The sequence below is a fragment of the Oryctolagus cuniculus genome, chromosome 11 (assembly GCF_964237555.1).
Source record: "Oryctolagus cuniculus chromosome 11, mOryCun1.1, whole genome shotgun sequence".
NCBI classification, from domain to species: Eukaryota; Metazoa; Chordata; class Mammalia; order Lagomorpha; family Leporidae; genus Oryctolagus; species Oryctolagus cuniculus.
Window position 1 is genome coordinate 55,122,472 of NC_091442.1, and position 27,837 is coordinate 55,150,308.

At 51.8% G+C, this 27,837-nt stretch overlaps 1 protein-coding gene across 12 annotated transcripts in view; it reads left to right on the forward strand.

Annotated features, from left to right (window-relative positions):
* SCN8A (sodium voltage-gated channel alpha subunit 8) overlaps positions 1–27,837 on the forward strand; it is a 166,618-nt gene that overhangs the window by 118,818 nt on the left and 19,963 nt on the right. For 7 of the 12 annotated variants that reach the window (XM_051845488.2, XM_051845487.2, XM_051845492.2 and 4 more), the window contains exons 13-21: positions 3,185–3,317; positions 7,018–7,256; positions 12,255–12,428; positions 14,151–14,507; positions 18,446–18,916; positions 19,555–19,672; positions 20,162–20,316; positions 22,067–22,240; positions 27,602–27,724. In XM_051845488.2, the coding sequence (XP_051701448.1) occupies positions 3,185–3,317; positions 7,018–7,256; positions 12,255–12,428; positions 14,151–14,507; positions 18,446–18,916; positions 19,555–19,672; positions 20,162–20,316; positions 22,067–22,240; positions 27,602–27,724 (1,944 nt within the window). Of the gene's footprint in view, positions 1–3,184; positions 3,318–5,327; positions 6,392–7,017; positions 7,257–12,254; positions 12,429–14,150; positions 14,508–18,445; positions 18,917–19,554; positions 19,673–20,161; positions 20,317–22,066; positions 22,241–27,601; positions 27,725–27,837 lie in introns of those variants that run through there. The other 5 variants (XM_051845495.2, XM_051845493.2, XM_051845494.2 and 2 more) reach the window with 3 other exon arrangements.

Sequence of the window (27,837 nt, forward strand, 5' to 3'; positions counted from 1 at the left end):
GTCTCAGCAAAGTTGAGTGGTTCATAGCGGGGTCTTGCATGTCTTTCATAAGATGTATTCCTTGCCTTGATATTTTTTGATTCTGCCATCAAAGTATTTAAAACATTAAAATATTAAAAATGTTATTTCTCAGTAAAATTAAAAGTATTATTTCTCAAGTGTTTCTTGCCAAAGTGTAGAAATTCAGCTGGTCCTATGTGTTGACTGTGTATCATGTGACCCCAATAAGTTAGCATATTGGCTCTGTTAGCAGTTTTCTTAAAGTTCCATGGAGTCTTCTACGTACATGGTAGCATTGTCTATGGATAACAGCAGATGCAATCTTTATCTTGCGTTATGCCACTAAGTAGGAGTTCAGATGCAAAACTGAATATGCGTGATGAAGGCAGGCATCATTCCTTGTTTCCAGTGTTAGCAGAGAAAGAGTTAGTGTTTCACCAGGAAGCAGGATGCTAGTTACAGGTTTTCATAGGTCTCTTTCCTCAGATGGAAGCTGCTATGTGCTATTCTTGATTTGCAGAGAAATTGTATTACTCAGAGGTGTTGAACTTCGCTGAATGTTGTTTTTCTGCATCCGTGACGTGATCACGTGCCTTTCCTCCATTCCTCTGTCAGGGTGAGGAGTGACATTGACATTTTTCCTGAGGTTAAACCAACCATGCTTTCCTGAGAGAAACTCAGTTGTTGGTCAGGATGCATGATCCTTTGTATTTATTGCTAGATTTCATTTGCTCATAATTTGTTAGTGAGTTTGCATCTCTGTGAGGGATATTGGTCTCACATTTTTCTTCTAATGTTTTTGTCAGGTTTGCTATCAGGATTATGCAAATCTTATAAAATAAGTTGAGAACTATTCCCTAATCCTGTTTTCTGTAAGAATTTGTGTAAGATTGGTATGACTTCTTCCTTAAATTTTTGTTGGAAATCACTTGTAGAACTATCTGGGCCTGGAGGTTTTGCTTTGTTTTTTTTTTTTTTTTTTATAAGGTTCATTATTACAGTTTCTTAATTAGTATAGACTAAGGTTTTCTATTTCTTCTTGCGTCTGTTTTGGCAAGTTGTGTTTTGGTAAGGTAGAGGAGATGGCATAAAGCTATTCACAGTATATCCTTAGTAACCTGGAAATATCTGTAGGATTTGTAGTGATGTCCCCTTTTTAATTTTTTTTTTTTAAGATTAGAGTTATACATAGAGAGGGGAGAGAGAGAAAGAGTGAGAGAGACAGACAGACAGATAGAGGTATCTTCCATCTGCTGGTTCACTCCCCAGTTGGCCACAGTGGCCAGAGCTGGGCCAGTCTGAAGCCAGGAGCCAGGAGGTTCCTCCGGGTCTCCCACATGGGTGCAGGGGCCCAAGGACTTGGGCCATCTTCCACTGCCTTCCCAGGCCATAGCAGAGAGCTGGATCTGAAGTGGAGCAGCCGGGACTTGAACTGGCACCTGTATGGGATGCCAGCACTACACGCGGCAGCTTTACCCACTCCGCCACAGTGCTGGCCCTCCCTTTTTAATTCTTGAAAATAATATTTCTCTTGATCAGTCTTACTAGAAAAATTAAAAGTTTGTTAATCTTTTCAAAGAATCAACATTCACTTTTGTGAAATGTTTTTCTGTTCACTGTTTCACTGATTTCCACTCTTATTTTTATTATTACTCTAGAAAACTAAGATGTATTCTGAAACAAAGAAGTCACGGAACAGATTTTAGTGTTCTGGAATTTGTCATCATGTATTCCTGCTACAGCTCACTTCCATTTAACACAGACAGATCATAACTACCAGCCATTAGGTCTTAGTATGAAGTTGGGGATGAACTTTTCTCTATATGTGATTTTGAAAAGCCCATGCTAAAGATTATCCTATTTATCAAATGATAATCTAATGATTTGGCCATCTTTTTAACTGTTTTTTATTGATTTTGTTTTTTAAGCCAGACCTTTTTCTGTTTTAATGTGTAGAATTTTAAAAATATAATAGCTTTATCTGATTTATTATCTGCCTGAGGACTATAGCAAAAAGTAACTTCTCAAGGAAATATACCTTTTGATCTGAGATAATGATTAACAAGCCATACTTACACATACAGTGTTTATGTAACAGCGCAGCCAGGAATTCCAAGAAAATCAATTCTTTTTCCAGTTTCTTTTGTAAGTCCACCAACAATCAAAATCAGACCCTCAGCTCATATGTGAAACAATCTGATGAGGTAGATCTCGTCGTCTACTAGGGACTTTGTCCCATGGACTCCTTACAATCTTCCTAGGTGTTGTAGGGACAGAAGGGCTGTTTGCTGTAACTCTGCAGAGAGAAGTTTCTGCCCACAACAGCTAGGAATCTGGCGCGGCTGGGAGTACACTCCCGCAGCCGCCTGCAAACTCGTCCCTTCTCTGTCCTCAGAGATGGTGATTACCTCTGTCCCCTCCCGACTTCCCATGGGTGACACAGGACAGTGGAGGGCGTGGTCCCTGGAGAACCAGCCTGCAAGCCACCCCCCTTAAGCCTCATTCAATGTAGAATCTTCATAAAAAGCAAAGGGACACAAAGAAAGCCTTCGCCATCATCCTCCGTTTCAGTATGGCCCAGGGTGGAGCATTTAAAAGCAGATGCCTTCTGAAAAACCATTCGATGATGTCCCCTTGCCATTTTTCTTTGGGTGGGAATTCGAGCATTAGCTCCCTCCTTGCCAGGGAGAGGTTTGGAGTAGAACCTCCTTAGCAGTGCTCAGTGGGGTATGGGTTTGGCATTAAAGGGGGCATTTTATTAGTGGGACCCCGGGAAGCAGCAGCTGCAGTATCCATGTGACCAGGGACTCGGCCTCTGACCAACTTTGTCACGTCCGCGACTCTAGGCACGTGTGGCCGAGAGACACGGACGGGAAAACTTGGGGCTGCTTCCGGTAGCATCTTTCTGCTCTGTCCTTGGAATTCACCTGCCGATCTGCGCAGGTCTCGGCCGGCCTCTCGGATTCATCACAGATTTGCGCAGACTTGAATAACTCGGTCTGAACTGACCACCAAGGGTGATCCATGGCCAACTTGGCTCATCTACTTCTTCTTGAAGTGACTGAGATTAAAGAAGCAGTGTTTAAAAAAAAATGCATGGATTGCCTGTCCAGCATGGCCCGGCCTCACGAGACTTCCCTCACCGTGGTTTTGTTTTTGTTTTTGTTTTTGTTTTGTTTTTTAGGCTACAACTGAGGTGGAAATTAAGAAGAAAGGCCCTGGGTCTCTTTTAGTCTCCATGGACCAATTGGCTTCCTATGGAAGGAAAGACAGAATTAACAGTATAATGAGTGTTGTTACAAATACTCTGGTAGAAGGTAAGTGCACCGGGGTGTTGGCCGTCCACACTGCTGGTGTAAATATGTATAGTGTGACCAGTAAACCAAATCCCAGCCCCTTGTCTGAGCTTTGCAAAAACGGCCCCTGGGCTTTTGGCACAGATCCTATTGAGCATAGCAACCAAGACCATGAATTTTTTTCCCAAATCTAAGTGCAGACAAATAAAATCTTTGCCTCTGCTGCTGCCAGCCTCACACACAGATTGTGAGACGTTTGTGGCACAGAGGGTTGAACGACCACTTGTGACATCCGCATCCCATGTCGCAGCTGCTTCCTTCCCATCCAGCCCCCTGCTAATGCACCTGGGAAGGTAACAAGAGATGCCCTGAGTGCCTGAGCCCCTGCCACCCTATAGGAGAACCAGATGGAATTCCAGGTTCCTAGTTTCGGCTTGGTCCATCCCCAGCTGTTGCAGGTATTTGGGGAGTGAACCAGTAGATAGAAGAGATTCTCTCTCTTTTTTTCTCTCTCTCTCTCTCTCTCTCCCTCTCCCCCCCCCCATTTTGTCTTGCAAATAACTCTGTTTTTTCAGAAAATGAAAGAGACTTAAAAAAACTACAGAGATAGAAATGATGGAGTTGCCCTGTGGCCAAACCCCAAAACACAGCCTTCCTCTTTTCCTTTGTAACTCCTTCACAGCCTTTTGATTTTTCCCTTCAGGAGAAATGCGCTGTGTGTGTCGATTGCACCTAATTCTGTCTCTCTTCAAACACCCCCACATCTCCATAAATATATTTGATGTGTGACTAGGCAGGCGGCTGCTCCTCTTGTCCCAGACGCTCGGTGCCACGACAGAAAAGCAGCCACAGTGGGAACGAGTACGTGCGTGGTGACACCGGCATTGGTGCCTGCGTTCTCGGCACTGAAGACCTTCCCCGAGCACAGAGCTGCCCTCCCTCCCGTGGGGTCTTGCAGCCCGGGCTCCTCTTGCCTTACTGGGTAGTAAACTCAGCAGCTGGGCTGTCTCTCTCACAAGATCACGGCTGACGCTGCTTGCGTCCCCTTTCATCCAAGCCACAGAGGTTCAGCTGAGTTGTCCTGTTGTGGGTTCAGACACCCAGGCCATCCCAGTGACAGCCAGAGGCCTTCAAATGGGGAAACTCAAAATTATCCTGGTGTCATTTCAGCCCGACACCACTCCCACTCCATACAGAGGAAGGGGCAGGAATCCCTCGACAGGAGCTCCCTGGGGCTGTTTATACCCCCCACAAATGCACAAGAAATGAGACCACAATTGCACCCATCTTGTGAAACTACGGAGCACAAAGAATACAGAACTCAGGCTTCCAGCTGCCTGACAAGCTCCAGTCTTTGCCGTTTTCATTTGCTCCCGTTGAGGTCTTTGTCCAGTAGAGCCTCTTCCAGCTTGGCCGCTGAGCCTTGGAGAGTGCAGACAAATAACTACAGATTGCAGAATTCCAAGCTAAGAAACCCTAGCTCAAGAACCGCAGCTAATTCTGTCACTCACTTGGAGATGGACACAGGATTCCTCCCGGGTATTTATGGCAGTTGAGAAAGCAAAACCCACAGCCTCTAACGGGTACATGTTGTTATTGCTGGAGACATCAGGACGGGAGAGCCATGCTGCAATGCAATGGTTATTTGTCGGTTGCTACGCTGGCTGGCAAAGGGAGATGTCCAGACTCTTGCCAAATTGAACTTGGCCGCTTTTGGAGCAGTGGGGGAGTGTTGGCACTGCAAGGATCCCTTTGGGGGGCCTTGGAGCTCCCCTCCCTCTGCTGAATTGGATACCATTGGGGCATTTTAAAAATTTTCTCTTCTTCTTCTTCTGCCCATCCTCCACTTGGTCTTTCTCTCCTGCTGGCAAGGAGTGGCTGGACTCAGGGACACAAGGAAGGACGTATTCCTCTTTAACTGTTGGTCCCAGGCTTGCTGCAACGTTAAAAGCCAACGTTAAACAGTGAGGAAGCTCTGATGTGATTTCAACCCAGAGTCCAGAAGAATTATTTTTTAAAGCCAAAGAAGCAGGCTCCTGCTCTCCACGGCAGAGAATCTCAGAATCCTGCAAATAAATGAGAAGTGTTGCAGACATGTTCACCACGATCCAGTAATCTCGGGAGCATCATAGCCGACAAAGCCATTTGCTTTGGGGTTTGCTCAGCGGGCCAGGGCTGGGACGCGGGCACAGAGCCATACAGCCAGGGAGGAAGAGCAGTGAGGGCACTCGGAGCAGGGACAACTCCATCCTCAGTGCCTGGTAGATGTGTAAAACGTGAATGGAATGGAGCAAAGCACCTGCCCAGGGAGAACAGGGGGCCTCCCTGCTCTGCCTTCGTGCAGAACAGATGGCTCCCCAAAAAACCAACTTCCAGGACGTCCAAGACCTACAGGGTGGTGTCCGTGAGAGCAGTCCCAAAGCCCTGGACAGCCCCATCTGCTAATCCACTGCCCACTGCTGGCGCGGGGCGCGGGGAGTGGTTCTCAAAGGTTGTCTTCCCCCAGCTGCTGGTGGGGCTGGCCCCTGCAGCGCCACGTGGTCTCTCTTTGTGTGGGATATGCCGCATCACCCCAAGGGTCCTCCCCTTCTCCGCTAGCGTGGGTTAGAAATACCCCAGTCCCCCTGAAGGAATCTCCTAAGTGCCTTGGGGCGTGGGAGTGCCCCTGCCTGATGGTTCACTGTCAAACAGTACGATGGTGTCCGCACAGTCAAAGCCTCAGCAAACGCCCAGGGAAGGGAGGAGATGGAAGACAGAGTGGAACCAGGTTCCCAAATATGTACTGTAAGAATTTATAGAAATAAGAGAACCTTTGCATTTTCTTTTTTTGGGGCAGGGGGGAGAAAACTAAATTTACCTTGGGGAGAGGGATCCTATGAGGAAGCAGCCAAAGTGAATTCTCCTTCACAGACCTCCTTTTCCCACGCAGACTCCCACGTGGCGCTTGCCGTGGCCCTTCCATCCTGGAAACCAAGGCAACCGTTTTCCTAGCAACCAGGGAGCCAATCAGAAGCCCAGCCCAAGTCACCCCGTCTAAAATAAAGCCATCACCTGGGCACCATCCAGCTGGCTGGGAGAAGGGAAGGTAGACTAATGTAAGACAGCCTCTTCTCGGTGAAATGTTAGGAGTTTGTACCAAAAAAAAAAAAAAAAAAGTTTTTGTTTGTTTCTCACTTCACTTGAAAGTCAGCGAGACACAGACGGACTGAGAGATCTTCTATCTGTTGGTTCACTCCCCCAGTGCCGGGCCAGGCCAAAGCCAAGGAGCCTGGAACTCAGTCCGGGTCTCCCACATGGGTGGCAGGGAGCCAGCCACCTGAGCCAGGCTCCCAGGAGGTACTTTGGCAGGAAGCAATCAGGCGCTCTGATAATGGAATGCAGGCATCCCGAGCTGTAGATTGACCACTGCGCCCTCTGCTGTACAAACATCTCCTCGCTTACTCCTCAGTCAAACCCATGGAACCTCCTTCAGGGAGCTTATAATTTAGTCCCAGGACCTATGAAGTGTTGAAGCCGGGTTAAGCCCAGGGAGTCAGGCTCAGAGGCCAAGCTCCTAACCTGGGGACTGGAGATCCCTATAACTGAGGGTCAAGTTCTCCTACAGCTACTTCATTCTCAACATTGAAACAGCAGTGGCGGTGGCCAGGGAGGCCCGGCCTGGGTCTCCTGTGTTTTTCTCACTGTGATTGACAGCTGTCTTTTTGTTCTTCACTCACTACAGAGCTGGAAGAGTCTCAGAGAAAGTGCCCGCCATGCTGGTACAAATTTGCTAACACGTTCCTCATCTGGGAGTGCCACCCATACTGGATAAAACTAAAAGAGATTGTGAACTTGATAGTCATGGACCCTTTCGTGGACTTAGCCATCACCATTTGCATTGTGCTGAACACACTATTCATGGCCATGGAGCACCACCCTATGACACCGCAGTTTGAACACGTCTTGACTGTAGGGAATCTGGTAAGTGGGTTGTGCTGTGGACACGTTCCACCTGCAGCACGCCTCTCCCTGCTCCTCCACTCTGGAGCTTGGTGGAAGACAGACATATCCCACATAGGCCCGGCACCGCTCAGCTGTTTCCTGCTTCTGCAGAACTTGAAGGTGTCATGGAGGAGCTGTTGGCAGGGATCCGACCACGGTGACAGAATGAGAGGCACAGCACAGTGGCTTGGTTTCAACTGCTGAGCCAGGGACTTCTGGATTTTTTTTTCTCATTCTGGTTCTTAAATGGATTCCTGCAAATTGCTCCAGCAAATCTCTCCCTCCTTTCACCTTAATTAAGAACCACTGCAAAACAGGGAGCTCCTAGTGCATTCACTGGTAGCCCTGTGCATGCCCGCACCGTCACCTCTTCATTATCCAGATGGGAGCTATTTGTGAGAAATCGAAAATTCTATTCCAACTTCTGGGCCATCACCCAGTTTTTGCCATTAGTTGATCTGGGCCAGGCTTATTTTAATGTTAGCTGAAGTCATACTTTTAATTTGTCGTATCATTTAGAAGCATGCAGTTTCTAAAGATTAGATTATACAGTGTGTTCCAGAGTCAAATAGTTGTGAGCATTGTTTTATGTTCCTTCTTTAGTACAAAAATCAGGAGTTCATTGAGTTTTGATGGGTTGAATAATTGGCTGATTGAATTTTTTTAAAGATTTATTTATTTATTTGAAAGAGTTACAGAGAGACAGAAGCAGAGAGAGACAGGTCGGGGTGGGAAGTCTTCCACCCGCTGGTTCACTCCCCAAATGGCCGCAGCAGCTGGAGCTGCGCCAATCTGAAGCCAGGAGCCAGGAGCTTCCTCTGGGTCTCCCACATGGGTGCAGGGACCCAAGGACTTGGGCCATCTTCTACTGCTTTCCTAGGCCATAGCAGAGAGCTGGATCGGAAGAGGAGCAGCCAGGACTCGAATTGGTGCCCACATGGGATGCTGGTGCTGCAGGCAGCAGCTTTACCCGCTGCGCCACAGCGCCAGCCCTGACTGATTGAATTTTGATGGTTGCTAGAGTTGTTTGAATGCTGAGGGACTCATGGCATTGATGGGATTTCCATAGGCTGCAGAGTTAATTGGGCCAAGTCCTCTAGGTCATTCTGGGCCTCGTTCTTCCCCAGGAGTCACAGCCTGGTGTCTTCAGTCCTAGCTGTTGCCATTTCCTTTGAGTAGGATCTCTGCCCAGTGCCAGTGTGTGTGTGCACGCTCTCTCTCTCTCTCTCACACACACACACACACACACACACACGAGTCCTGGAGACACTTACAAAGCATTGCAACATCATTGCTAGTTCGAATTCTGAAAGCACAGACCCTGCACCCGATTAGGCCTTGTAATGTTCTCTGGCTCCCATCCTAGATGGTTCTACACTCCTTCCCATCTGGGGTTGGGCACCTGCCCCAGCCTCACTGCCGCCCCGCGAGACACCTGCCTTCTCTGGAACACGCTGCTCCCGCAGGCTACCCGGCTCCTAGCAGTGCCTGTGGGTGGGTGCGCTGTATGATGCCTGACACTGGCACAGGGCCTGGGCCATGGAGTCTAACCAAAAGCCCATCCGCAATGCCCCCACATATAAGCTTCATACTGTTACCCAGGAGTTAAAGCAGTGAGAAACGTGACATCATAAACTGTGGTGCTGATGGTGGCATTTTCCCCGGAGAGCTGGGTTTTTCCTTTAAGTCTCTACTCGTCCTCGCCGCCACAGAATCAGTCCTTGCTTCCTGTGGTGTTTTGAGAGACCTTGCTGCCCAGTGGCAGCTACTGTGCCCTCGGACCAGGCTGGCTCACAGTGGTATGTTTCCCTGTCTTAAAAAGGCCCAGAGGGGCCAGCGCTGTGGCGTAGTGGGTAAAGCGCCGCCTGCAGTGCCAGCATCCCATATGGGCACCAGTTCAAGTCCCAGCTGCTCCACTTCTGATCCAACTCTCGCTATGGCCTGGGAAAGCAGTAGAAGATGGCCCAAGTCCTTGGGCCCTTGCACCCACATGGGAGACTTAGAAGAAGCTCCTGGCTCCTGGCTTCGGATCTGCACAGCTCTGGCCATTGCGGCCATCTCGGGAGGGAACCAGCAGCTGGAAGACCTCTCTCTCTGTCTCTACCTCTTTCTGTAAGAAAGAGAGGTCTTCCAGCTGCCGGGTCACTCCCCAGTTGGCCCACGCAGGTGCAGGGGCCCAAGGACTTGGGCCATCTTCTACTGCTTTCCCAGGCCCTAGCAGAGAGCTGGATTAGAAGTGGAGCAGCTGAGTCTCAAACCAGCATCCATATGGGAGGCCAGCACTGCAGGCAGTGGCTTTACCCGCCATGCCACAGCGCCGGCCCCATGAATAAATCTTTTAAAAAGGAAAAGAAAGAAAGCCAGAAAAGTCTCAGGCCAGTAGGGATGATTTGGTCGCCCTGCCCCCGGCGAGTGAGTGAGTTATCATGGCCACTGCTTTTTTCAGGTCTCCACTGGCACTTCCTGAGCCCTGGGGGAGGGCCCGCCATAGAACAGGAGCCCCCATTCCAAGAATACAGCAAGAACCGTGCCACACCCTGGTTATTCCCAGTGAAGCCCACACTGTGCAGATGCAGTTAATGCAGAAGGAGGGGTACTGCTGCTCCCTGCCCTGCTGCAGCCCCAGGGCAACCTCCAAGCAAAGCACCCCAGGGCACTGGCTGTGAATTCAGAATGTTCTATTAAAACAGGGTCTCGATTGATATGTAGTCTCAAGACCTCTGTAATCTCTTAAAAGAGCTAGAGCTTTGGTTTATGTGGGTTATATCCACTGATATTCACTTTTTAAATGATCTCCCTGATAATGATCTCTGATTAAGAGATCATTTAAAAGTATCCACTTATTTATTTTTAAATCATGATACTATACCATTATGCATTGAACATAAATAACACGTATGGAAAAAAATTATATCTAAGACAAAGACAGAAGCATGGGAGGATTTGCCATTTTTTCAAATCCCTTTCGGGTCTTGTGTGTGTCTGTGTGTGTGTAAGATTTATTTATTTTACTTGAGAGTCACAGTTATACAGAGAGAAGGTGAGGCAGAGAGACAGAGAGAGAGGTCTTCCATCCACTGGGTACTTCCCAAACAGCCACAATGGCTGGAGCTGAGCCGATCCGAAGCCAGGAGCCAGGAGCCCCTCAGGGTCTCCCATGCGGATGCAGGGGCCCAAGGACTTGGGTCATCTTCCACTGCCTTCCCAGGCCATAGCAGAGAGCTGGATCGGAAGTGGAGCAGCCAGGACTCAAACCAGCGTCCATACAGTTGCAATCACTGCAGGCAGCAGCTTTACCCACTATGCCACAGCACTGGCCCTGTTGGATCTGTTTTAATAGGAGATAACTAGACCCCCTTACCTGCTTCTGCACTCAGTCCATCGTGTAGGGAGAAAAGCTGGCCTCATATGGATATGTAGTGGGAAAGGGGAGGACCGGGTGGGGGTCTTAGGGCCCCCAGGGACCCTCAACTGCCCTTCGAGAAGAGCTAGAACATAAATTCTCAAGTGAGTATTTGACAACAGTCCTGTGTGATTGCTAATACATCACTTTTCATTCTTCCTTCTTCCTTCTCCAAAATCATCATCACAGTGCAAATGAGAGCAGCCCCCTAGGGATAACCTTTGATCCACTCTTTAAAAAAATAAGATTATTATTTATTTATTTCAAAGGCAGAATTACAGAGAGGCAGAAAGAGAGTTCACTCCCCAGTTGGTCACAACGGCCGAAGCTGCACCGATCCGAAGCCAGGAGCCAAGAGCTTCTTCCAGGTCTCCCATGCAGGGGCCCAGGGACTTGGACCACCTTTTACTGCTTTCCCAGGCCATAGCAGAGAGCTGGATCAGAAGTGGAATAGCTGGGACTCGAACCAGCACCCACATGGGATGCTGGCACTGCAGGCAGTGGCTTTACTTGCAACGCCACAGCACCAGCCCCTCTTCTATGATTTTGAATGAGAGACCCCACAGCATATATCTAGGCTTCATAATACATGTAATAAGTCAGAAATAATACTGTATTTTTCTGTTCCAATTATAATACCATGAGTAAGCTTTTTTTTTTTTTTTTTTAACACAGACATCCCTAGCACACACCTACAAATAACTGCCAATTCCTAAGTCATCTGGGTGGTATTGTTCTTGCTTAGCATATGTTTTTTTAGGATTTAATTATTATTCGAAAGGCAAAGTTACAGAGAGAGTTCTTCCATCTGCTGATTCATTCCCCCAAATGACCACAACGGCCAGGGCTGGGCCAGGCTGCAGCCAGGAGCCAGGAACTCCATCCAGGTCTCCCACATGGATGGTAGGAGCCCAGACACGTGGGCCATCTTCTACTGCTTTCCCGGATGCATTAGCAGGGAGCTGGATGGGAAGTGGAGCAGCCAGGACTCAACCTGACCCCTAAATGAGATGTTGGCATCGCAGGCAACGGCTTAAACCCACTGCACCACAATGCTGGCCCCAAATGTTTTTCTGACCTTTCTTTGGAACAGTGTGAATTGAGTGGTTCTGGCAACAGAAAATGGGGACAGTGGGGCTGGGGCTTCCATTCAAGATGCAAGTGAGTTTCCAGCTGATAGAACCCATCGTGTCTGAGGAGCCCGGGTGCTGTTTCCCCCAACTCCGGCCATTGTGCGGGATACGCCTGTGTCAGAGGCTGATCGTCTACCCAGAAATAGGCACATCCAGTGCACTGTCAATTACAAACTCTTTCAACTTTTATTAATATTTTTAATTCCAAGGAGTAGAAAAGAGAGAAATAAAGAGACTTTCCCGCCTCCCATGGGGTGCTCGGGGTGGGGACCCAGGATCAGCCACAGTCCTCAGATGCAGAGTTTAACCACAGCTGGCCCGTGAGCTTTCTCGGACGTCTGGGTTCAAAGAGAATGACAGAGGTGTTCTTTTCTCTATTATCTCTCTCTCTCTCTCCTTCCTCCTCCCACCCCCGTCCCCCTTGTCCCACCCCCTCTTTAGGTTTTCACTGGAATTTTCACAGCGGAAATGTTCCTGAAGCTCATAGCCATGGACCCCTACTATTATTTCCAAGAAGGTTGGAACATTTTTGACGGATTTATTGTGTCCCTCAGTTTAATGGAACTGGGTCTAGCGGACGTGGAGGGGCTTTCGGTGCTGCGATCTTTCCGATTGGTATTCCATATTTCTCCACTTTCTTTCACTATTGCTAGCTTGCAGCTACTAGAAAGAGTTTGTGTATAAGTTAGCTTGATGATTCCTTAACGCCCTTACCCTGTAATTCTCTCAATTCCGCTTGGCTGTTTGGAACTGGCTTGGCTACTACTAAAAATCCTGACAGCATTCCTGCTGACCACCTAACGTAGAAGTTCATTTTAAGACTCTGTAAGCAAACGGGAATGACTTTAGGACGCAAACGATGCTTAGAGATAACGCTTATTCTAGAAGCCGAAGGAGGATTCCCACAGGCCTTGCGTTGGTAGTCCGGTTTGATTTCCCGGGGAACCGTTGCCATACCTGTCTCCCTAGAGTGGCAGTGGTCACTCTCCCATTCCTTGCTGCTCTGTCATCGTAACCCCTTCCAGAAAATCAGAATCAAATCGTGTTTTTTAACATTATGTTGAAATGGATTGTCGTATGGTGTGGCCTTATTTTTTGTATTATTAGCTAAGAAGGATATTATTATTATTATTATTATTATTATTATTATTAATGTATTTGAAGGAGGCCTGGGCCTGGGCTGGTTGAGTCCCTGGAGAAGCTCCAGGCTTCTTCAGGCTGCCCACTCAGACCAAACTCTCTGCTGCTTCCTGGGTGGCAGAGCTGGCTTACGTCTCTCCAGCCTCCTGGGAAAACACCCAGCCCCTTGCAACACCAAGGCACTGAGCAGATCTGAGAGAGAATCGGAACAGAGGGCCACTTTGTAAAATGCGCCAGTGTCACTTGTTCCGGGTCGCAGATAGCATCTGGCTGATTTCTGGAACCTCCGCCTACTGTTCCATGGCTGCGATCCAGCCTACTTTTTAAGAACAGTTTTCGTTATTTCAGTGACAAGAAGGGAGGGTTGAGAGATAAAGCCTTAGAACAGATATGCTCATTGACGTACAAACCAGTCAGGGAAAAGGAGACAGGCGACCCCAGTAAATGTCGAACTCTCAGATGGAAGACTCCGATTTTCAAATAGAGGAGAACCGCTCCAGGCAGCGCTGTCGCCTTCTACCGAAATCCTTGTCACCGTGTGTATCAGCTATGTGTTAACTCGTGGTATCTGCCATAACCATTGGCTGAGCCACCGTGGCCTTTTACGCTCTGCCAGGCCATTAGCCAAGACCTTGTCGTCACCGTGGCAGAGTACATGCCCTCTGAGTTAGTGACCGTATTGGCCCTTTTCCTAAGAAGTTTGAGCTCCATGGCCCTCCCCCCGATCCAGAACTCTGCTTTTTCCTCCACGTTATCCCGAGCATGTCAATGCACTTTCAAATCAGCAAAAGGGAGACATTTCAAATTTTTTTGAAATGCTTGCTTTTTTATTTTTTTTTAAGAGACAGATGACTTTTTTCCCCACTCCCCTTCGACAAGGCTGTTGGGAAGGCCAGGGCCCGCCAGCTGGGAGAGGATGTGTGCACATTTAGGTTCTGGGACTTAAGGTCCATGTAATCCCAGGAGGTTGGAGGCAGCATTCCTGCCTCCTACTTGTAAACGTTTCGCTTCCTATGAAACCCGTCGGTTTTCCCTTACCTAAGTTCTCCCCGCTTGAGCCTGAGCCAGTCAGCAACATCCTGGGACTCTTCCCGACACTGCAGCTTGTACCAGTCTAGTCGTCTTTGTTTTCCCGCGTGCTGAGAGAGTGCATCGACTGGCATTTAGCATCCCTCCTCTTGTCTCCTTCTCCCTTAGCTTCGAGTCTTCAAGTTGGCCAAGTCCTGGCCCACGCTGAACATGTTGATCAAGATTATTGGGAATTCCGTGGGCGCCCTGGGCAACCTGACCCTGGTGCTGGCCATCATAGTCTTCATCTTTGCCGTGGTCGGGATGCAGCTCTTCGGAAAGAGCTACAAGGAGTGCGTGTGCAAGATCAACCAGGACTGCGAGCTGCCCCGCTGGCACATGCATGATTTCTTCCACTCCTTCCTCATCGTCTTCCGGGTGCTGTGCGGGGAGTGGATCGAGACCATGTGGGACTGCATGGAGGTGGCCGGCCAGGCCATGTGTCTCATCGTCTTCATGATGGTCATGGTGATTGGCAACTTGGTGGTTAGTACAGACCTTGTGCCTGTTTTGGTTTTCTGCCCTTGGCTCGGAAGCCCTGCCCTCAACCCCCAGCCCCGTCCGTCTCCTGCTTTCCCTGTCTATTGATTTTTTTCTTCTTGCCCAGTCCCTGGGGGGCCCTAAGGTACAAGTGACAGGGAGGAGCCCAGTGCTTACAGAGCTCCGACTCATGACCCCTGCCCCCCACACACACACTTTTCACAATTAGAACAACAACAAACCTGAGCAGAAGTCAGGAGACCTTCCTTCCCCAAGATCACATGGCTGCCATTGTGTGCACAGGGTGTGCACTTGAACTTGGACTTCAAAGTCTGCTCTTGGAGCTCCAAAAAAACCCCCTTTTACCCAAACCAGATAATCTCGACCTTGGCACTGCTGACGTCCTCGGCTGGATAATTCTCCGCTGTGGGGCCGTCCTGGGCATTGTAGGATGCCATTAGCATCACCCACGCTGGGACGACCAGAAATGTCTCTAGAAAGTGCCCAAAGGCCCCCTGGGGAGCACAGGCTGCCCACCAGTGAGAACCACCTGATCACTGATCCAAATCATCTTTGGGTTTGTATCTGTGTAAACAGCAAATCAGTTCCTGGCTTTGTTGGGGTCTGTCCGCCCGCTGTCTTCTACCTCGAGAGCCAGCATTGGGGACGCGGCACCTCGTCGAAGTGCAATCCGGGGACCAGCAGCCATGAGCTGTGGACTCTGAGGCCCCACCTCAGAACTCCCTACTGACTCAGACACTGCATTTCCGACAGGGTCCCCAAGGGATCTGTGCGCACGCCGCCATTGGAGGAGTCTCCATCTCCAGGTCCCCTTGCAAGCATAGAGCAAGGAGAACTGAGAGAGGGCGGGCTCAGGCTACCCCTGGCAGGCTCATCCACTTCATTTCATCCCCCTTTTCTGCCGTAAAGAAGCCAGGACAGGGTTCTCGCCAGCCCTGGCCCAGCCCTGGCTCGCCTAATGCTTTCATTTGACCTATAAAAATAACTGTCATGATGGTTCTCTCTTATTAAAAATGTTTTATGTATTTGAAAGTTTGTAGAGAGACACAGATAGACAGAGGGAAGGCTCTTCCATCTTGATTCACTCCCCAAATGCCCGTGATGCCAAAGAAGGTGGGACCAAGAGCTCAATCCAGGTCTCCCATGTGGGGGCAGGACCCCAGTCCTGTGAGCCATCCCTGCTGCCCCCCAGGGTGCACGCATTAGCAGGAAGCTGGAGTCAGGAGTGGAGCCAGGTGTCATGGGCGCTCTTGAAGTGAGATGTGGGTGTCCTAACCGGCATCCGAATCCCACCAAGCCAAACCCTCGCTGCTTCTCTAATTCCTCCCATTCTACATCCCCAGCACCCTGTCCCTTGGCCCCGATCCCTCTGGGCTTCTCACCGCTTCGGTGAATCCACCCCCTGCCTCCTGGTGGGGTGCCATCACATTTCCTCGCCTGACATCTCCACTCGGCTGCGCTCAGCTGTCTCGGGATGTCCCCGCTGTATCTGTCCCCAAACACCTGAACCCAGGACAAAGCGCGTCTCTCCCTGGGTCCCCGTGATGCCTTTCCAGGCCCTTCTTTGTCCCATCCCTCTGATGTACGGCTTGGGATGTACCTTCATTTAGGAGGGAGGGAGAGAGAGAAAGAGAACATGCTCTTAATCAGTGGTTCACTTAATCCGGGCCACCCCCACCTCTACCTCGCATATGAATACAGTTTATAAAGTTTAGTGGGAAAAAAGCCACATCCCAAGTCCTATATCAGATCTACTGAATCAGAATCTCTTCAAGGTAGGCCAAGGGCATAGGTATTATTATTATTATTATTATCATTATCATTATTAAGAGAGAATGCCTACCTCCTGGTTCACTCCCCAGCCAGCAATGCCTGAATGCCTGAGCCTGGGCCAGACCGAAGCCAGCAGCTGGGAACTCCATCCAGATCTCCCACATGGGTGCCAGGGACCCAGCTACCTGAGCCATCACCTGCTGCCTCCCAGGTTCTGCATTAGCAAGAAGCTGGACTCAGGAACCCGAGCTTACTGTTGAACTCAGGAAGTTCCCAGGCATCTTTACTGCTCGGCCACATGCTGAGCACCCCCACCCCAGACAGGAAATATTTCTTTGTAATGAACAGCCACCCCCAGCAGGTTATTCCATAAACTAGGGTTTGGTGTTGTTACCACCTGGTCTAAACACTTACCCGTCAGACCTGCAGCAGCCCCCTAACTCATGTAGCTGGTGGGAATGGCTATCTCAAATCCCTGTCGTCATGTGTGACTCCTATATCCAAGAACCAATAGTGGATCCAATTAGATAAGTTCCTGTCCCTCAGTGTGACCTGAAAAGCTGTCTCCAACTCACCCCAATTCTGCCAGCCACATTCCTTTGAATTCTATAAATGCCCTAGAGAATCCAAATACTCACGGGTCGCGTGTCTGCCACCTTGCCCTTATGTTATTTCCGCCTCAAATGCATACCTTCTTCTCCTTCCAAAGTACGACAAAGTCAGCACCGAGTGTCAATCAAGAAGTGAATCCCTTCCACTCTCCAAGAGTATGTCTTAAGAACAGTAATTAATTTTGATGTCCATGGTAGTTAAAATGAAAATGGAGAAAGAAAGCATATGTTTGAACGCCTGGCGCTTGACTATGCAAGAGAACAAGGAAGCAGCCATCACTGTGTTGCTAAGGCTGCTTCATTTTTGTAAATTTAGGTAAACAAGGACGGGGCGGGGGGGTCTTCCATCCGCTGGTTCACTTCCCACATGACCACAACGGCCCAGAACTGAGCCAATCTGAAGCCAGGAGGAGCCTCCTCCAGGTCTCCCACGTGGGTTCAGGGGCCCAAGCACCCAGGCCATTGTCCACTGCTCTCCCAGGCCACAGCAGAGAGCTAGATGGGAAATGGAGCAGCCAGGACTCGATATGGGATGCCGGCACTACAGCAGTGGCTTTACCCGCTATGCCACAGGGCCAGCCCCAAGGATAATGCAGTCTTAAAATTAAGACAGCATGAAGAGTTTCAGTTCTACCTTCTTGGTTCGTTGTGTGAAAGGCTAGCTCTCCTAGCCTCATGGGCCCAAAGTACTTGGTATACGCCTGCTCTCTTGGCCACAACCCTCCCCCACCCCCAACAATTCATAGCCATCATTTTGATTTTATTTGGGAGCCATTTTCCCCAAAATAAATACAACCTTTGCTATTTTTTTCTGGTTGTAAAAGAAGTAATAAGTACATTGGGGCTGGTGTTTGGTGCTTGGGAAGCCTGCATCAAATACAGGAGGGTCTGGGTTCAAGTCCTGGCTCCGCTCTTGATTCCGGTTTCCTGCTAATGTACAGCCTGGAAGGCAGCAGCAGGCAAGGCCCACGCCCTTGGTTCCCTGCCACCCTTGTGGGAGCCCCAGCTCGCATCCTGGGCTCCCGGCCCAGCCCTTGGTGTTGCAGGCATTTTGGAGAGTGAACCAGTGCCATGGACAATCTCTGTCTGGCTCTGTCCCTGGCTCGCTCAGTCCTTCTGCCTTTCAAATAACTAAATAGATAGATAGATAGATAGATAGATAGATAGATAGATAGATAGATAGATAGATGAGAGAACAATGCAGAAAGGGAAGCCCTATATGGACTTACAGTCAGATTTCAAAAGGGTCCGGCATCAAAACTTTTTGAAGTCCCCTGTCCGTAGGCAAGCTATGCAAGAAGGCAGGTGTGAAACTCCTTGTGTTTGCAGCCAAAACCAAACACTTAAAATGAGTCGTGGGCCCCACAAACGCAACGGAAGCTCCTTTTCGGCATCCGCTCCTCCCAGCCCCCACTACCACCAGGAAGCCTTCGGGCTTGCAGTGGGTAACCCCTGGGGCGGGGGGCAGTGAGTCGCTAGCTCTCCCTTCCCTCGGCCAGTTCCTCACTGCCTCCTTTCCACCAACACTGCATGCTGCAGGTGCTGAACCTCTTCCTGGCCTTGCTGCTGAGCTCCTTCAGCGCGGACAACCTGGCGGCCACGGACGACGACGGGGAGATGAACAACCTCCAGATCTCCGTGATCCGCATCAAGAAGGGCGTGGCCTGGGTCAAGGCCAAAGTGCGCGCCTTCATGCAGGCACACCTGAAGCAGCGGGAGGCGGACGAGGTGAAGCCGCTGGACGAGCTGTATGAGAAGAAGGCCAACTGCATCGCCAACCACACCGGCGCCGACATCCACCGCAACGGCGACTTCCAGAGGAACGGCAACGGCACGACCAGCGGCATCGGCAGCAGCGTGGAGAAGTACATCATCGACGAGGACCACATGTCCTTCATCAACAACCCCAACCTCACCGTGCGTGTGCCCATCGCCGTGGGCGAGTCCGACTTCGAGAACCTCAACACCGAGGATGTGAGCAGCGAGTCGGACCCGGAAGGCAGCAAAGACGTAAGGTCCCAAGCCAAGAAACCCAACCTCGCTGTCTGCAGGAGCCTGGGAGGGGAGGGGTCATCTCTGCCCGGGGCCGGGGCACAGTCTGAGTGCTTCCCCCTGAGCCGTGGCCCTGAGATCCACCCAGAGCCACCTCTGGTTCCAGGAGGGTCCCTGTTTTCTCTGGGTTTGGACATGATACCCACTCCCGACAGAGGTCCTGGGGAACCCTGGTTATGGTATAGCTCATCGTGGCTTGGCCAAGGAGGAGTTGTACTAACAATTTAGGGGAGGAGAAGGGGCACAGGTGGGTGGTGTTGGGGCACAGCCAGTGAAGCCGCCAACTGAGATGCCGGCATCCCATATCTGAGCACCGGTTCCAGTCCCAGCTGCTCCGTTTCCAGTCCAGCTCCCTGCTAGTGCACCTGGGAAGGCAGTGGAAGATGGCCCGAGTATTTAGGCCTCTGCCACCCATGTGGGAGACCTGGATGGAGTTACTGGCTCCTGGGGTTGGCCTGGCCCAGATCTGGTTGTTGGGGCCATTTGGGGAGAGAATCAGCAAATGGACGTTCTCTCGCGGGCTCTCTCTCTCTCTCTCTCTCTTTGGCGGACACGTGGCCACAGCCTTGCCTGATCTCCCTTTCCCTTGCTTCTAGAAACTCGATGACACCAGCTCCTCTGAAGGCAGCACTATTGACATCAAACCGGAGGTGGAGGAGGTGCCCGTGGAGCAGCCCGAGGAGTACTTGGACCCGGACGCATGCTTCACCGAAGGTGCGCGCACAGAGCCGGGCATGCGACACCTGACGGCTCCCGGGCACAGCTCGGCCAGCAGCTGGGGGGCCCCGTGTCCATCTCCGGGACTCTGTTCCTCACCCTGCCCTCCTGAGAGATGTCTATCATCCTATTCAGCTTTGATCTATAGCAAGTTTCAGTTCTCAGACTTTGTCCATTTTCTCTCGACTTTCAGCCCCAAACCTTCCCCTAAAACGTCCTATCTGTCGCAGCCTGCACTCCATGCCCCTGCCTTCCCTCCTCCCTCTCACTGCTGCTTCCTAGACTGACAAGGGCCCTGCCAGCCCCTACCACACTGTCCCTATCTGAGCTGGGCCTCTGACTTGGCCCCCATACTGGTTTCCAGCCATGCGGTGGGCAGCACCTGTTGGGGAACTGGGGTTTTGGGGGGTGGGGAGGAGTGTGGAGGACAGACCTGGGCTGAGCCTCGGGGGTCTGACCCACCTCTCCCTCCCCCGCTCCCACCAGGCTGTGTGCAGCGGTTCAAGTGTTGTCAGGTGAATATTGAGGAAGGGCTAGGCAAGTCTTGGTGGATCTTGCGGAAAACCTGCTTTCTGATCGTGGAGCACAATTGGTTTGAGACATTCATCATCTTCATGATTCTGCTCAGCAGCGGTGCCCTGGTAAGGCCCCGGGGAGAACGCGGTGAGGGCTTGGCTCGGGGGAACGGTTCAGCGAAACCAGGGAGGCCCATGCCCAGGTTCCCTGAACACCCAGATCAGCTGTGGCCCCTTGTGCTTGGGGGGGCAGGAGATCGCACTGCAGGAAGTGGACAGGAAGGGACAACGCAGCGGTGAAACATGACCTGAGCTCTCGTGTTACTGCATTTGTCAAGATAGGATGTTCAGGGAGCCGGTGCTGCGGTACGGCGGGCCGAGCTGCCGCCTGTGATGCCAGCATCCTGTATCAGAGCGTCACCCACTCTACTTGGTCAACAGCTTTTGGGCCAGCACTGTGGCATTATGGGTTAAACTGCCACCTGCCACACCCACATCCTATATGGGTGCTGGTTCGAGTCCCAGCTGCTCCGCTTCCGATCCAGCTTCCTGCCGAGGTGCATGGGAAAGCAGCAGATGATGGCCTAAGTGCTTGGGCCCCTACACCCATGTGGGAGACCCAGATGGAGTTCATGGCTCCTGGCTTTGTCCTGGCCCAGCTGTTGTGGCCATTTTGGTTCACTCCCAAACAGTCTCCCTGTTCTTCCAGCACTGCTGAGAGCAGGCACCTCCCACTGCCTCACCGCGGACTTTTGCACCTCTGTGTCTCTCTCACACTCTGGGCATTCCCTCCCCCTTGGCACCGCACCTGAACACCTGTGTGTGGCCCTCTGCACATGGGGATGCGTGTGTCCTCCCTTTTCAGGAAATGGCCTCATCCGTGAATCCCTCCCTTCAGTGGGGCCACGGGATTGACAGAAGGAGCGATTCTTTCATGTCTGGAATCCTCATACTGCCCTGGCGGGAACGTGAAATGGCACAGCCAACTCTGGAAACCAGATTGGCAATTTCCTCAACCCAAAAAAATCAAACACAGAGTTACCCGCAATTTTTTTAAAGATTTATTTATTTGAAAGTCAGAGTTACACAGAGAGAGGTAGAGAGAAAGAGAGAGGTCTTCCATCCAATGGTTCAATCCCCAGTTGGCCGCAATGGCCAGAGCTGCGCCAACCCAAAGCCAGGAGCCAGGAGATTCTTTTGGGTCTCCCATGTGGGTGCAGGGGCCCAAGGACTTGGGCCATCTTCTACTGCTTTCCCAGGCCACAGCAGAGAGCTGGATCGGAAGAGGAGCAGCTGGGTCTCCAACCGGTGCCCATATGGGATGCCAGTGCTTCAGGCCAGGGTGTTAACCTGCTGAGCCACAGCGCTGGCCCCAATCCCGCAATTCTAATCCTAGGCATACACCCTAGAAAAATAAACTCATATGTCCACGCAAAAACATATCCAGACAGTGGCCAAAAGAAACACACACTACGAATGTTCGTGGGTAATAAAGTGCAGCGTGCGTCAGCCAGCCACACGTTAGCATGTGCTTGGTCACAGGCGGACAGGGGCTGGCACGGGCTGCACATGGGTGAGCCTTGAATGCGTGGTGCCGAGAAGCTCTAGGACTTGCGGGGGCCAGGGGAAGGGAGGTGACAAAGTGTGTGAGAGTTCTTCGGGGTGGAAGGTTCTAATGTCAATTGTGGACAGAAAAAAAACAGACGCCTGACCCCGACTATGCTGGAAGTCATTGAATTATTTCAGGTGGCTGAATCGTGGAGCGTGGACATGACACCCTACTCAGCTCAGCAGAGCTGTTTGGGAAATCAAGAGCACGCACAGCAAGGGGCAACCTCAAGGTCACTGTCACGGGCAACCGCCGCCTCTCTTTCAGGCCTTTGAGGACATCTACATTGAGCAGAGAAGGACCATCCGCACCATCCTGGAATACGCCGACAAGGTCTTCACCTACATCTTCATCCTGGAGATGCTGCTCAAGTGGACGGCCTATGGCTTCGTCAAGTTCTTCACCAATGCCTGGTGCTGGCTGGACTTCCTCATCGTGGCTGTACGTGTCTGGCTTTCTATTTTGCCACTGCCGCCGCCACCACTGCTAGTGGGAAAACGGAAAGCAGGCTGGAGGCAGCCTGGGGTCCAGGGTGTAGAGGAGCTGAGGCATGGGCGTGGGCGTGGGCGTGGATGGGCTTGAGAAGAGTCCCTTGATAGCACTCAAATCTTAATGCCAGGCACGGGAAACTCAGAAGTCCCTGCGTTTACAGCTCTGGTGGGTCTGCTTCGTGTAGATTCAGGGATTAGGAGAGAGAGCAGGGTCACGGATGAAGCCCCAGGAGCAGAGAGGAGCTGTGCTCTCCTGCTGCGGGCAGAATGGGCGGAGTGGGTTGGGGGGAGGGGGGGGCTCTGGAGTGGAGGTGGTCATCTCAGGACCCACGTGGACTCTCCTGCTGGCCGCACCTGTGGACTTTCCCATCTGACCCGAGTCTTGGTACCAGGCTCGCCGGAACCAGTCAGTTTATCTGAAAGAAGGCATCTCCACCAAGCACAGGCACCTCCTTCCACCGTCTAACCGTGCTCACCAGACCCAATCCGTCTCTCTTTCCCTCCAGGATCGGGGGCCATCTCCCAGCATGGTGACTGTGCCACCACCCCCCACCCCACCCTGTGTTGCTTTTCAGGTTGGAAGCTGCGTCTTCTCCCACTGCGGCTCACGCCAGCAGCGCTCACTCCTCGTCAACTTTCCTAATGATGGTGGCTCTTCTCTCATTCAGCGTGACAACTAAAGCCATTTTTTCCCTCCCAGCATGCAAGGAAAGAGTAAATGGGAACGCGGGCCCAGGACCCATGGGCAGTTCACATCCTGTGTAGCAGGTGGATGCATTTAGTACTCGGCAGCCAATGCTGGGGCCTAGGGTAGAACAGCACGGCAGCCTCGCTTGGGGACAGGAGCCCAGCACCCTATAAATGATTCCCTTCCTGACACATAATCTGCAGGTACCATTTACCATCCTGACTTCTGGAGGGCGGGCCAGGGGAGAGCGGGAGCTACCCTGTTCCTTAAGGTGAACCAGATGGGCCAGCTCCAGAGAGCCCCCATATGAGGCCATGGGAGCCAGAGCTTTGACACTCTCTTCCACAGCTGTGGACCACACCTCTCAGCAGAAGGCCCTCCGCTTCCCCCAGACAGGCAGGCAGACAGACAGACAAAACGCTGCGGCTCTGAGTCTTAAAGCTCCATGGGCAGAGAACTGAAGTGTGGCTGGCCCAGCCCTCTCAGTAGAAGAAGGGGAGACAGCACAATCCTCGCTTCAGAGTAGCTCTTCCGGACCACCAAGTATCAGGTGGGACCCCTGTAGGAGCCCCCTCAATCTCTTGCACCTTCCAGAAACTCAAGACAGATGCCAAGGGTCTTCAAGAAGTTCATGGAAGAATGGGCATTTAGCCTAGTGGTTAAGACACTGGGTAAAATGCCTGTGCCTCACTCGTGGCGGGGGGCGGGGGGAGGGGGGGTCTGGGACCAGTTCCTGGCCCCAGCACTGGATTCCAGCACCCTGGATTCCAGCGGTGGCGGCTCAGGTACTTGGGTCCCTGCCACCCACATGGGAGATCTGGATTCAATTTCAGACTCCCAGCTTCAGCCTGGCCCCGCCCCAGCTGTTGCAGGAATTTGGGGAGTGAACCAGCAGATGGAAGATCTCTCTCCCTCCTCACTCCTCCCCCCGCCTTCTCTCTCTGCCTCCCGAATAAGTTATTTTTAATTTGTTTTAAAGTTCTGGGAAATGTGTATTATGAAAACAACTATGCATGGATTTCAGAATTTGTTTTTTTGCACCAAAATAAGCTTATCTTTTCATTCCATTTTCCATGAACCTTTTGAACTCCCCGTGCACAGACACAGGCACACTCCTAACCATCTCTAGGGAGGCTGTGGTTTGGAACAAAGCTTCCCCACCACGGCTTAGCCTCAGCCACCTTCCTCTTCCCAAGGAGGGAGGCACCTCAGAATTCCCAGGATATTGACCAGGGATTGCCACTTGCCTTGGTACCCAGAGATGCGGCAAAAGGCTGTCAGTGTGTCTCACATCACCATTCATTCCGGACACATTCTTGTTACTTCTGGTGGGATGAAGTAGCAAGCATAAAGCAGGCATACAGCCAGCTGACAGAGCCCGCCAGTCCCTCCAGCTTCTGCTCCGTTAACCCCGTTGCTATAACACTTCCGAGAACCTTCTGTGCCAGCTGTTGGTAAACAACGTAAATGGAATATAGTTCTCTGTGTAGCTGTGTAGCAGTTGTCCCAAGAAGTCACAAGTAGCCCCAGGGGATAGGCAGGCATGGTCCCAGCTTCCAGGGGCCCCTGGCCCGCTTCAGGCCTGAGGAAATTCAACATTCTCCCAACAAGGCGCTCCTAGGAAGATTTCATTTGTTCTTGGCTCACCAGATGTATATCCACAGTGCCTCCTGCCAGGTGTTGTGGGGACTGCAAGAGGATGCGGCAAGGGCAGCTCCCCTTGAACCTGCAAATTTGGGGCTCCTGCACTAGTCACCAGCACGGCAGCTCGGTAGGGACTTCCCCAATCCATCATGCTGGCTCCACTGTTTGCCCCTTGTGCACTGTGGACGGGCAAGGCTGCTCAGCCCGGCACCTGGCCAGCCGGAACCGCGGGAGCTCTTGCTGTCTGTCTGGGTCTGTGCGGCTCCTTGGGTGTTTGCGTGCAGCAGGTGCACATTTAGGTACTAGCACAGCACTGTCCGAGAGCATCTTCCCTTGTCGGGTCCCCGGGAGGCCATGATGTCTGTGTTTCTCCTCCCCCTTCCCCGCCCCCGTTTGCTTCCCTAAGGGATTGTCAGTCATTCTGTTGCCCCCCTGAAAGCTGCTGAGAGCACATTTTAGACTCCTGGGGATAACCCAGACACCGTCCAGGCTCAGCGGACTTTGCATACAAGCCAGGGTTCCAGCCGGGGACAGCGTTTGCCTCTGCGCAGGTCCTTGCCCAGGACGGCATGTGCTATAGGATAACTCCGCCTTTTTCCTCCAGGGAAATTGGTCTTCAGTCACGTGTGGGGCTATGTCTGTTCCAGGGGGCTTCCCGAGACCACGCACTCCGTCCTGAGCGTGCATTTCCGAAAACCTTCTCTGTTGGACAATGTCCCGTGGTTTTGAACAAGCACCCCCCAGTGTCTCTCTCTGTCCTCCACCATGCCTGCAGCCAGACGGCCACCCGGACCTGTCGCTTTCTCACCACTCCCTTTTGTGTTAAGGTTCACCGCTTTCCTGCAAGCTTAGTTTAAACAATGTTCTGCTTGTCTCGGCGGGGAGTTAACATGGAGACTCAGAGGATGACAAGAGCGCCCTCACCTGCTGAGGATGAGCTGTGCCTTGGGCTGCCCCGACCAGACTGAAGGGCGGAGCAGCGGGGTCCCTGGGAGCAGCGTGGAGAACCAGCCCGCCCATGCCTCCTCCCCGCTTCTCCCCATTTGGTAGCAGACAAGTCGCCCAGCTTCAGGAGCTGGGGTCTCTGTCCCTGGTGTGAGGCCAAGAGCCACTCCAAGCTGGATTCTTTGGCCATCTTTCCCTGGCACATTTCCCAGGACGGTGCTGACCCAGGGGCGTTCTGAACAGGGTAGCTCACCCCAGATGTGTCTGTGACAGCCTCTGTAAGAGTCTGGAGCTTTCAGTTGTTTGGGGTTAAGAGTTGGTTGCACCTGTACCTGTTGCTAGTAGGCAAAAGACACCTGTGCCTAAATTTCTTAGCAGAGGGAAAGTGGCCGTGGCCGGTCCATGTTGCTGTGGGAAGACCGCGGAGGCAGAGATGGACTGGGGACCGTGCACCGGTGTGCCTTCTGGGCCTTGGCACCCTAAGTCTCTAGGATCAGGCCAGACAGCCCGAGGTGAACGCAGTACCCCAGGGGAGGGGAGTCCTTGTGGCCTCTGCCCCGACAGCTCTGGTAGAACAAGGTAAGTTTGCCTGTGCAAGAACCGGAGAGCACTTGAGCCTGGGAACCTGCAGACTTCTCTCCGCGGAAAACTGCAGGTTTTCCAGATGCTTGTTCACTCCTGTTGGGACACTGCCACAGGAGAAATTGGCCTAGGAGCTCGCAACAGGGGCCTTTAATCTTGGCTCCAGAGCAGGCAAATTCTGTTTAGGTCGCAATTCCCTGATCTGTAAAATAAAGGGAAAAAAATCTTTTCCCTTAAGAATTCTCCCAAGCTCTTTTTTTTTTTTTTTAATATTTACTTATTTCAAAGGCAGAGCAACAGAGAGAGACTGAGACAGAGAGAGAAAGAACTTCCATCCGCTGGTTCACTCCCCCAAATGCCCACAACAGCCAGGGCTGGGCTGACCCGAAGCCAGGCGCTTAGGGCTCATCTGAGTCTCCCACCTGGGTGACGGGGACTCAAGTTCTCCGTCCATCACCTCCTGCCTCCCACTTCGCTCACGAGCAGAGGGCACAGTAGCCGAGACTTGAACCAGGCGCTCTGATGCGGACTGTGGGCATCCCAAGAGGTGGCTGCATCCACCGCGCCACAGCGCCTGCCCCCTCCTCCAGCTGTGAATCCAACCACACTGGAGCCATAGAAGACTGTCCCGAAACGGACAGAGCGGAGGCCAGTTCTTTGGAAGGCAAGCACGGGGAACGCTAAGGAAAAGTCTGGATCCCGTTGTCCAGACCCACCCACGTTCTGGTCCTGCGAAGGTCTCGGGATTGTGCTTTCAAGACGGAAAGATTGCTAGAGTTACAAGGGAGAGCAGGAGGAGCGGCTTGGGCGAGTTCTCCCGGAGCCGGAAGCACACTCCTCCCGGGGGGCTGCGGGGACTCGCGCAGCTCCGGAACACAAGGCTATGTCCCCCGTTGGTCAACCCAGGGTCGTGAGTGAGCTGAGGAGGGGCAGCTGGCGTGGGGCACGCGTATTTACCTGTATTCTTTTCCATAGGTGCCATTAAATTTGTCTGGCTTAATTTAATGGGAACTGCTGGGACCCCGCAGACTATGCAGGGCGAGGGTAAGGCTCTTGTCAACTCTCAGGCTCCTCTTCTTCCAGTGGAAACTCGCTCATCCTCACCCTCTCCCGCCCCCCCCCCACCTCCTCCCCTGTCCAACGCCTGCGTGTGCCCGACCGCCTCGCGACTGCCTCCTCCCTCTGTGTTGTCGTTGTTGTTGTTGTTGTTTTCTTCTGCCTCTCTCAACCACCTTTCCTTCCAGGTCGTTTGAGTCAAGTTGAAGTAGGCAGCTGGTGTCACCCACCGTCCTTGACCTGGGCGGGGCGGGCAGGGTGGGGGGAGCAATCGTGTCACCAGTGCTAGGGGCTGTGTTCTAACTCTCTGGAACCTCTGCTTTCTTCTCTTCCCTTTGTGTTTTTTTTTTGTTTGTTTGTTTGTTTTTTTTTTTTTTCTCCTCTGTTCCGGTGTAGGTCTCTCTAGTCAGCCTTATAGCTAATGCCCTGGGCTACTCGGAACTAGGTGCCATTAAATCCCTTAGGACCCTAAGAGCTTTGAGACCCTTAAGAGCCTTATCACGATTTGAAGGCATGAGGGTAAGCTACCGAGAGAGAGAGCGGGCTGATCCTTCTGCATGCCACCGGGAACTGTCAGCATGCCAGAACCGATCACACGGTGCGGGGGGTCGTTAAGATGCGACCTGTGTGAC